Raw genomic sequence first — 10,758 nt, forward strand, 5'->3', positions numbered from 1 at the left:
AGTCACCCACCTCAATGGGTTGATCAAACCTATCCCCCCCCCTTTAAACAGAGGCCAATGGGGGGATTAAGGAGACCCCCCCCCCAAGAGATGGGAGCCTGGCTGCGCCCCGTCTGCTCAGCCCTCAGGCTGGGGGGGCGGACACTGCTGGGGGGGAGGCTTCTTTCCAAGCAGGGGGGAGGGGAAGCAGCCCCGCTGCGCGGCCCGGTACCAGGCCCGCTCCCTTCCCTGCATCGTCTGTCGGCCTGACCCAGGCTCGGCCCCGCTGTCTGCTCTGCTCGCTCCCAAACGCCTCACTGCTGCCAGCCCCACTCTTGGTCTGGAGGGAGCCAATGAGAGAGGCAAACCCGCCTGAGTGGCAGGTGAGGGCAGCCAATGAGCAGGCGCCTTGTTGCCGGGTGGCGCGAGCGCGCGCTCTCGCTCTATAAAGGCGGCCACGCGCGGAAGGCTGCGGTGCGGGCTGGAGAGTGCGTGTCTCTCGCGGGGAGGGGGTGACGGCGGGGCCAGTCGAGGAGCAGCAGCTGCGCGCCGCGCGAAGGGATCCCAGCTCGAGCTCACGCGGGGATTTTAATCCGATTCCGGCCGGCCCGGATTTTACCGAGAGCGGGTTTTAAGGTGAGTCTCGCCGGCCGGGCGGGCGGGCCTGGGCAGAGCCGCGGGGCGCTGCCGGGGGGGCGGGCGGCAGGACCGCGGCCCTTCTGACCGTGCGCTGCGCTTGTGTCGCAGGCGGTTCTGTCTCCAGCCTCGGGAGACGGGCAGGATGTCCGAAGTGGAGCAGCAGGTGGCGGATCCCGCCGACGCCACCCAGAACGGGCACGAAGCGGCCGAAGGCGCCGGGGAGCAGCAGGCCGAGAGCGGCGGAGCGGCGGCGCCGGTGGCCGCCAGCCAGAACGGAGCCGAAGGCGACCAGATCAACGCCAGCAAGAACGAGGAGGATGCGGGGTAGGTGCCGCTCCCTCGCCGCGGGCCCCTCTAGCGGTGGCTGGGCGGAGGCGCGGGCCCCGCTCCCCGCCGCCATGTGCCGCGCTGTCGCGGATCAGTAGGCCCCGCGCGCGCCCCTGCCTTTCGCCGTAACGGAAATGGCGGTGGAGGGTGGGCGGCCCGGCCGCTCAGACCGTCTCGGCCGCTTGGGTCAAGGCCGCAGGCTCGGCACAGCCCGGCGGCCAACGCGCAGGCCGGTCGCCGCAGCCGCAGAGGCCTTTCCTTTGTTCCGGGGCTGCCTTTTGTTGGCGCCATGTGGAGGCTGGGGGAGGGGCGGCCATCTCGCCTGATGGTTCCTCGCGCGCTGAAATGGCAGAGTTCGCCTCGCTCCCTCTGGCTGCGGCGCCCGGGCTTTCAGCGCGGGGCCTCGCTTTTCCCGTTGTGCGGGCTGGCGAACTGCCGCTCTGCGGAACGGGGGCCGGGCCCCCTTCTCTAGAGAGTCCGATCCCACTACCGGCCGGCTTTGAGTGACGTGTCTGAAGATACCTTGGCCCTGAAAATGGCTGGCGGAGTCTAAGAAAGTCTCTGGGGGGGAGATGGCATCAGAGGCTGGAAAGGGAACACTTACAACACTATGTGCCCTACATGACTTACCACAGCGTAGTCCTTGGTGCATTGTCCGCTAACTGTGGGCTTGTCTATATTCGAAACGCTTCAGGGGCATAGTGGCACTGTCCATGCTGGGGGTTAGGTTGGCTTAACTATGTAGTTCAGGTGTGAATTTTTCACTCCCTTGGGTGATGCAGTTAAGCTGACTTAATTTTCTATTGCACATAATCTCTTGTCCCTTTGGGGGAGAGGGTGTAGTTTTTCCAGTGCTGGCTCTCATCCAACTGTCTCTTGGGACTTACTACTATTACCACCCCTGTATTGGTGCCTACTGGTGCACAATTTATGCCTGATTTGAAAAATACACATGTGCTGTATTTTGGAGAGTTGTGGATTAAGCCACTCCTTTCCATTCAAGTTTAATGTCTGTTCTTGGTTTGAAGCCTTGTGATTAAGGTCCAAATACACTCACGTGAGCCACCAATGTTCGGATGCTTCACAATGGCATGGTTCTGCTCCTTATGACAGTTTGCCTGTCCAGCAGGCCTAAGGCGTGTGGGAGCTAGGCCACTGGATAATTTACTGTGCAAATCAATGTGTAGGGCAGAATTTTTGAAGCGCAGTGCCCACCTCTGGTTGCAGCAGAGTAGGAGATGTGATCATGCTACTTTACCTGCTTCTTTGGGGGTGGGGAATTTTTTTCCATGCAGGGACCAGAATTTGGCCCAAAATCTAGGGGTGAAACTGTCTGAGATTCTTATATTGTACATGATTTGAAAGCATTATAGGATACTGTAATACTAAACTGCCAGAATTCACCATACAATGCAATCTCTAAAGTGTAACTACAGAATTGTCTTGCCATTAAAGCAAAAGTGCCACTGTAGATTACTCAAGCCTATTGTCAGTCAGTGCAGATTAAAGAAGCCTTGCAAAAATTCTGCTTGCTTAGGGTGAGTGAGCATTTTGGTGAGGATAAAATCAGATTTACATGATCTTCACACCTCATGGTAATGGGTGTGTGCCTAGTTTGGTAATTCTCAAAACCCTTTTGCAAGGGTGAGGTTGGTGTGGTTGTCAGGATGAAGGGTTCAAAAACACATTGACTTTCCAGTTGGACTAATGACATGTATACTCTTTAAAGCAGGTGCAAACTAGAACCTCTCCACCAGGAAAAAGTAAAATCAGGAAATGGACCTCTTACCTGATGATTACATGTCTTTTTATATAAAAAGATAGATGGAGTAACATACATTTTTAAGGCTTTTTCCTTTTGCAGACAGCTGGGAACACTTGCATTATCAAATAGATTGAACTGGAAGCCAAAAAGTAACATCAAATAACTCCAGTTACTTCAGTTCACTTAGAAGTAGCTAAACGGTGGAACTAACCAGCTTGGCTGTCTTTACACAGCATCAGGGCTCTGACATCAGCCCTAGAGATGTGAGAAGCTTTAAGGTTATTAAAATTATAAATGTTACCTTGGAAATACCATGATCTTAAGTATAGCCATCTTTCTGGGTTTTGCTGGAGTTCCTGTTGGATCTTGGATTGTTTTCTGAGCTCTAATCTGAATAGATGAGCTGGGGGAGCTGAATGTCCTTTAAGTTCTGAATGTCTTGATTTAAATCTCTTCCTCTTTGGTGGCTCGGTTTTCACATCCTACCCTTGATGTCAATTTCATGAATACTCAATTTTCTAAACTATATAGCTAGTCTTGAATTTACTATGCAAGAGAGGGTAGGGAAACCCCTCTATGGCTACCTTTTCATAAACTTTTTTTAAACAGAGCTTTCACGGTTCTGTCTATAGAATTAAAATTAGTTGTTCCCTGCCTCTGATACATGTCTTAACCATGTTGAGGAACTGGGCCAAAATCCTTGAATATAAAAGTACATGCTTCAGCTTTATGGATGTTAACTTTTATCCCAAAAACTAAATTGAGAATATTAAGTACTCAAAACTTACTTTTTTATAAGCTAGGAAGTTTATAGGCAGTCAGTGAAGTGCTGTTAACAGAATATTGAGGATGAACCTTTGTTTCTAACAGTAACTGAGTAATGTCTCTGTGCTGCTCATCTTGCACCAAGAACTCTCAGGAAACACTACATAAATCCTTTTAACTTGGATAAAGGTCTTTAAAATGAAATACAAAAGATTGCCAAGTCCTTTAATAGCAATACCTTTGAAATGGCATATATTAACAGGCCATTGAATGCACTTCTTGCCTTTGGCCTTCCTGCTCACAGTGCACAGGATGCATATAGATATTAATGTACATCATGCTGTCTACTGCTGTAACAATTCCTAACTTAATAATTTTACCCTTATAAAATTTCAGGAAAATGTTTGTTGGTGGCCTCAGCTGGGATACAAGCAAAAAAGACTTGAAAGACTACTTCACTAAATTTGGTGAAGTGGCTGACTGTACAATAAAGATGGACCCGAACACAGGAAGATCAAGAGGTTTTGGATTTATTTTGTTCAAAGAAGCTGGAAGTGTTGACAAGGTGAGTAAGATTATACTTCTGATCTTACTATTTTCTAGTGAAAAGCTCCTTTTACATGAATTAAATCTTGCCATACCAAATTATTTGCAGGTATTGGAACAGAAAGAACACAGGTTAGATGGGCGACTTATTGACCCAAAAAAGGCCATGGCAATGAAAAAAGATCCAGTGAAGAAAATTTTTGTTGGTGGACTTAACCCTGAAGCCACAGAAGAGAAAATCCGGGAATACTTTGGAGAGTTTGGAGAGGTGTGTAACTTTAATCCTGGTACACCTGAAATACAGCAGAATATGCTGTAATAGTTTTTTTGTAAACTGAACATAGACTGGATCTTCAAGGCATTTTGGAACAGAAGTTATGTAAACTTGAACTATTCAAAACACTAAGCATTTGTTATTAGTAGTACCTTAAAAATAAGGGTTTGACTTGCAAAAAGTCATGCACATAAAAAGATGACCATCACTACAGCTCCAGGCAGAAATTGCCAGATGTGCACTTGACATTTTTGTGGTCTAATCGAGTACTTGTTCTGTAATTTAGGAACACTTGTCACCATATTTAAATCCTATTTCAGAAGGGCGAGAGCTCTAAGCTTGTATGAATTGGCTTAAAGGACATTTATACTATTTTGTTAACATAATCATGGTATTGTTATGTAACATGTTCAGGCATGAAATACAGAATGGTAACAATACAGGGGAAAAGTAATGGTCCTGAAGTTGTAATATATTGTTTTCAGATTGAAGCAATTGAACTTCCAATGGATCCAAAGACCAACAAAAGGAGAGGCTTTGTGTTCATCACTTTCAAGGAAGAAGATCCAGTCAAGAAGATCTTGGAGAAAAAATTCCATAATGTTAGCGGAAGCAAGGTAGGAAATGATTCAAATTGAAGCAATTATTTCCCCAATTTCAGAGGTTGGTATCTAGTTTAAACTGAATCTCATGCTTTCTGAAATAATTGTGTTTGTAGTGACTCATTTCTGGTCTTCAGGTACACGGATGCAGAAAGGACAATTTGTATTTCATTAGTTAAGTTGGACTCTACTTGAAGGACTCTGGCATACTCTTCTAGGATTTCTCAAAGAATAGACTTTTTCTGCTGATACTGCAGCAAGTTTGGTAAAGGACAGTTTTAACCTCAAAAAATGAGTTCAGCTGCTACACTTGTGCAAATCCCCACGTGGTTTTTAAATAACTTTTTAATGTTTTAGGGCAGGTGACTTTACTGTAAGACCTACACAAATTAGCTGAAGTGCTGTTAAATGCAAAAACTCAAAACAGGACAAAATTTAAACTTAAAATCACTACAACAGCTATTAAATCTAACATGATCATTTTGACTTCAGTTTGACTGTGCCCCTTTAATAGCACTCTCTGGTGACCTTACAGCAGTAAACAAGAGCAGAATATCCACGAGCACTGTTCATTTAAAATCTCAAATCTGCAAAAGCGTACCAACCTAAACATCTGGTATCTGTTTATTTGGATCCTCTTGACCAGTGGCTCTCAAGGAGGAAGTAAGCAATTTTTCAGTAAGTGTGTGGGTTTTTTTGTAAGCGAGTAGTTTTTAGTGAGGTGAAACTTGAGGTACGCAAGACAAAGCAAACTAAAAGGGATACAGTAGTCTGGAAAGTTTGAGAGCCACTATAGTAGATCAGTAAAGTCACAGCTCACCTACTTTACATTTTCAGTTACAAAGGCACTGTTGTACTTAAGCACATTGCTCTACTTGCTTTTTTTCAGTGTGAGATCAAGGTAGCGCAGCCGAAGGAAGTATACCAGCAGCAACAATTCAGTAGTGGTGGAGGAAGAGGCAGCTATGGAGGAAGAGGCAGAGGTGGAAGAGGTGGTAAGTGTTGCACACACTACTTAAGTATGGACGCATTCAGAACCAAGATGCTTGTACTAAAATGGGATTTTGTGGATGGTTTTCCCTTCTGTAGCTCAAAGTTATGGCAATTACTGGACCCAGGGTTATGGGAATCAAGGATACGGCTATCAGCAAGGTTATGGTGGCTATGGAGGCTATGATTATTCAGGATGTGGGTATTATGAATATGGACCAGGCTATGATTACAGTAAGTAAAGAGAAATGTATTGGGTATGAGCACCATAAGTAATAGCAGTTTAATGCATTTGATCTCTTGTTCATAGGTCAAGGCAGTGCAAATTATGGGAAAAGTCCAAGACGTGGTGGTCATCAGAATAATTACAAGCCATATTGATCAAATTTATTCAGGTATGCAGTGGCATGGTCTCTTTTAGAAAATGACTGCATAGGTTTTGTACTCAATGCTGTAGATGGATATTACAATTATGTACCAAATTTAACTTTACAATAAATTTCTATGGCCTGTTAAATGTGCATCTTAAGAGCTCCCTGGAAATGTCTTACATGTTTAATATTTACAGAACTAGTTGTCTAGACAGTGTGGTGTGTAAACTTCAGTCTTGCTGAAGATATTAATTAATGATTTTATTAATAGGTTAAACTGAAACTGATTTTTTGAGGGTCTGCTTAAAGCTGCAGCTCTGCAACTAGGGACTGCCTCTTGGAGTTTACTATGGACTCTGCATTACTCCAGTTGTACAGAATGAGATGTATCTTAGGGAACCAGTGTCACTTTCCACCTTTTATTTTGTATTGTTTTTGTGTCATACATTTCCTGTAATGGAAGTGTTAATTTTACTGTACTTTTTGGTACCTTTTTGGAATCTAATGTATTGTAAGGTATTTTACATGTGTTCTGATTCACCATGACATGGATATTGAAGCTATCCTAGCTTTTGAAATAAAAAAGGTGTAATCTAGTGTCTTGTGCCGTTCTTCAGCTGTGTCAGTACAGCTCTAATGTACTGCTTCCAGAACTGAAGTAAAATTAGTAGTTGATAGCAATCTCATCAGTTAAAGGCTGGACTTTAAAACCAGACTGGTCAGTGCTGTGCTTGCACTTGAAAATAAGCATCTGCTCCTAACTCAATTCTGATATTACAGAACAGAAAATTCAGTAGAAATCCCTCACTGAAATTGAGCTGTCCAGGAGTGGTGGTGGCAGCTTTGGAATATCTTGTCTTCCAGACAACTGTAATGATCCTTTAAGCTTAACTACTAGTATGCAGTTTGACTTTGCCTCTGGTTTCTAGAAAGCCGCCAAACTCTAGGCCAGTGGTTCTCAACCTATTTACTGTTTTATGTGGGGTGCATCCAATACTACCTGTATGGCCCTGAGGATGTCACATAGGCTGCAGGTTGAGAACCACTGATCTAGGCAGAGACTGAGAATGGAGCTTTGCTAGTAGCTTCATTGAAGGATCAGAGAACTGTGGGGTGGAGGGGAGACCAAGTTGAGGAAGAATCCCTCTTTTTTTCTCCTGCTTCTAACATGCATTGTTAAATGGTGTCTTAAAAAGTGACTAAGAAATTTCCTGCTCATTTGTGTACAGGTCTCATGTCCTTGAACTTGTGACTTAATCTTTTTTTTTTTTTCCCCCTCCAGCCTTCCAGGAAAAGTGGGATAGACAGAATTTGAATTTTTAATATAAAGACAAACAACTTTTCTGGCTTTATATATTATAGCAGAAAGGGAACAGAACCTGTAAAGATTAAACTGGCATATTTAAAATGCCAGTCCAAAACTGTAGGCTACACTGTTTCTCCAGGGGTACTAATATCAATTCCTCACAAACTTTTTGTCCTGCATTGTACCAATTCACTGCAGTATAATTAAATAACTTTATTCTAGGTTTACTGACTACTCCAGGTCAGAGTACTCTATTTAATAGCACCCACTGTTGCACTTTCTTGATGGAAGCTGGAGGAACCATTTCAAAGTGATTGCCACACATCTAGCATAGGTTTGATATTTCACTGCAGCAGAGAGACCTACATTTTAAGCAGTTATGTAAACATGGATGAAACTTTGTTTAGTTCTGAGAGATTTTTTAACCTGAGCAACTGAAAACCAAGACTACACGATGACTGTACAGTCAACTGACTCTTGAATTGCCTTCTGTACTAGGGAATACAAACTAAACTCACTTTAGAGTAAGTGTACCTAAAAAGGACAATGGTGTTAGTTTCCACCAAACCCACCAGCATTACTCTACTGTCTCCTGTAGAAGCATTTGTTAAATTGTCAGGACTAGCAGCAGAGGTAGTTCTAGAACTCATTTACTACCCAAATTAGGGCTTACAGAAAACTAAGTTTTGTTTTTTTTTCTTTTGGTAGAATGTATTTAGAGATTAAGTCATGCTCATCATGCCCTTTAAAACTAATGAAAAATAATTCCAACTACTCAAATTGCTTCCCCTCTCTTTTTCTGGCTTTACAGCTGGATTTTTCCCAAACAGCTTACTACAGCAGCTGGAGCTGAGTTCTTCTTCTATTTGCAATTGCCAGAAGCGGTTCAAAGATGAAGCAGGGTCTGTGCATGTGTACACAACCTCCTCACCCCTCTACCACTGCCTGCTTCTGCAGCAGCAGTCAAGTACCACTTTGCTCCTACTTGGTCTTTAGCAGCTTAATTTTCTTCTTTTGTGGGCAGGGAAAGCTACTCTTCCTCTTTCCTCTGCATAATACACAGTGGGATAGCCTCAGCTATCTTGAACCAGCAATCCACTTCTTAGTTCCAGACTCTTCCACCACCACAAATTTTGCTAGGGCTGAGGGGAGCTAACTCAGCTGGTAAAAGATCTGCTCCCTAAATCTTTGCCTGAGATGACAGTACTATTGCACTCATGTAAGTATGTGATCAAAGACCAACAGGCTACTCCTTGATAAGGGTCACAGCATAAGCAGGCACAGCTGTAGATGTAAGTTGTAAGAGCCTAACAAAATGCTATTCTAGATTGATTCTGCAATACTGTCTCTTATAAAAGATCCCTCTGATAGAGATAAAAAGGACTCAAGATTTCAGCCACCCTCAGCCTATCTTGCCCTTTGGAAGAGTCACTGTAGCCTAGTTATGAAAGACAGACCATCCCAGCAGCCTTGGTAGTAGATTAATTAGCTGCAATGAGACTGTGCACAAGGGTCATGGCATTTAGAGGGGTCTACCTATCCCTAGACAAATTCCTCAACATCCAGAACTTTATATCCATGTTGGTAAAGTGCATAAGAGACCATAGGCACAGCTGCTGATTTTCCTGATTTCATGCACAGAAATTACCCACTGGACAAGGTCCCATATACATTACCTCCACTACTTCCTAATAAAAGTATAGTCCCATTTGCAAGCAGAATTAGGTGCTAGTTCTGAACCATCTGTTGAACACTCAGCTAATGCATTATTCCACAAGAGTCTTCCAGACTCTCAGGTACTTGTGCCTAAATAGAATAGGAAGTACAGGACAGCATCAACCCATGGAGCTCAAATGTGTAAACTAGTGCTATGATTCCAGAACTACATCGAGGGCTTCTGATCCTATTTGACAAGTCTCCCATTCTGGTGTGTATTAACCTAGGGGGAATGTGGAGTAACTACTTTCAGTAGGGAGGGAGAGGAACAGGCACAGAGGATTCTCCCTGCTAGAGGAGCAATACATGTAAAAGGAGAGCTGAACCAAGACAGACTTGGCTCAGAACAGTGCCTGACTCAAGAAGTCCATTCTGATTTTGCACAAGTTCAGCTTTCTGGTGGTCAACCTATTCACCAATCACAACAACAAACATTTTAAATCTACCAGCAGAATCCCCTTTTGCACAGATGGCCCCATGGCCTGCATATGCATTTCTGCCCTTTCTACTTCTAGAAAAGATACAAAGACAAGCAGCAAAGCTGATAATGCTAGGTCTTCACTGGCCAAATAGACCATAGTTCTCCAATCTGATAGAACTGAACTTGGAGGCACTGTTGCAGCTACCTGTGAGACAGTACATCCTTTACCAAGCCCTATTCCTCCATCCACACCCAAATCATCTACAACTGATTAGCCTGGCTATTGAGATAGGAAGTATAAGGTGTGCTAGAGCTATCCTCCCCTGGGAGTGGAGTTGTCCTCTTTACTAGGTAAGCTTCAATACTAAAAGGCCTACTCCTCCATGTGGACTAGGTTTAGCTCATGGTGCTAAGAACAGTACAACTACTATCAACCATGCTGGACATTATTCAGGAAGATGTAGATAAGAGACTTTAGCCCAGCACCATAACATGCCAGGTGTCTGCTTATAAGAAACACCCTATTTGCAGGATTCCCTGGTTTCTTGACAGAACCCTTGGCTATCCAGATTTCTCAGAGCAGTCCAAGTGGTTCAGCCAATCTTTGGGGAAGCCTACCAATGGTATTAAAAGCCCATACCACACAACCTGTTGGGCCACTGACCTGTATCTCCATTCTGCCTATTCATGAAAACTGTTTTCTAATTACCATGATGTCTGCTAGGTGAGTTTCTGAAGTGGCACTTTTATACCATATAAGAACTCTATTGTAACATGACAACATGCTACTAAGAATCCCAGAATCATCATTCCATGCCTCACAAGGAAATTCTACTCCCTTCATTCTGTCCAAAGCCACAGCATCTAACAGAAAAAACTAGCACACTTCAGAGGGTTAAAGAGCACTAAAGATTTATATCAGGTGTACTGAACTGACAAGAAGATTAGGCTTTATTACCTGCCAAGGTGTCAGTGCTTCTGTTCTCAATAGCATGAAGGCTCACTCCACAAGATCTATGGTGACTTTGTGGATGAAAAGAGCTTGTGCTTCCACGAT

General features: G+C 44.0%; 1 protein-coding gene across 2 annotated transcripts; it reads left to right on the forward strand.

Moving 5' to 3' along the window:
- Positions 1–442: 442 nt before the first annotated feature.
- On the forward strand, positions 443–6,854 carry HNRNPAB (heterogeneous nuclear ribonucleoprotein A/B). 2 transcript variants are annotated; one of them, XM_045027555.1, is made up of 8 exons: positions 443–615; positions 727–942; positions 3,872–4,040; positions 4,131–4,289; positions 4,781–4,912; positions 5,787–5,892; positions 5,987–6,121; positions 6,198–6,854. In XM_045027555.1, exons 2-8 carry the CDS (start codon positions 761–763, stop codon positions 6,266–6,268), a joined length of 954 nt encoding a protein of 317 aa, XP_044883490.1. In that variant the 5' UTR covers positions 443–615; positions 727–760; the 3' UTR covers positions 6,269–6,854. The 2 variants fall into 2 exon arrangements, with proteins under 2 accessions (XP_044883490.1, XP_044883491.1); XM_045027556.1 differs by lacking the exon at positions 5,987–6,121 and having other exon boundaries at positions 447–615.
- The last annotated feature ends 3,904 nt before the right edge of the window (positions 6,855–10,758 follow it).

This window comes from Mauremys mutica, chromosome 8, assembly GCF_020497125.1.
Source record: "Mauremys mutica isolate MM-2020 ecotype Southern chromosome 8, ASM2049712v1, whole genome shotgun sequence".
Classification (NCBI taxonomy): domain Eukaryota; kingdom Metazoa; phylum Chordata; order Testudines; family Geoemydidae; genus Mauremys; species Mauremys mutica.

What these genes read in the sequence shown, in the direction of transcription:
- HNRNPAB (XM_045027555.1), top strand. Translation starts at nt 761, where the DNA reads ATGTCCGAAGTGGAGCAGCAGGTGGCGGATCCCGCCGACGCCACCCAG. An exon ending in ACTTTGGAGAGTTTGGAGAG is followed by an intron (nt 4,290 to 4,780) that starts GTGTGTAACTTT and finishes TATTGTTTTCAG; the next exon opens with ATTGAAGCAATTGAACTTCC. An exon ending in ATAATGTTAGCGGAAGCAAG is followed by an intron (nt 4,913 to 5,786) that starts GTAGGAAATGAT and finishes GCTTTTTTTCAG; the next exon opens with TGTGAGATCAAGGTAGCGCA.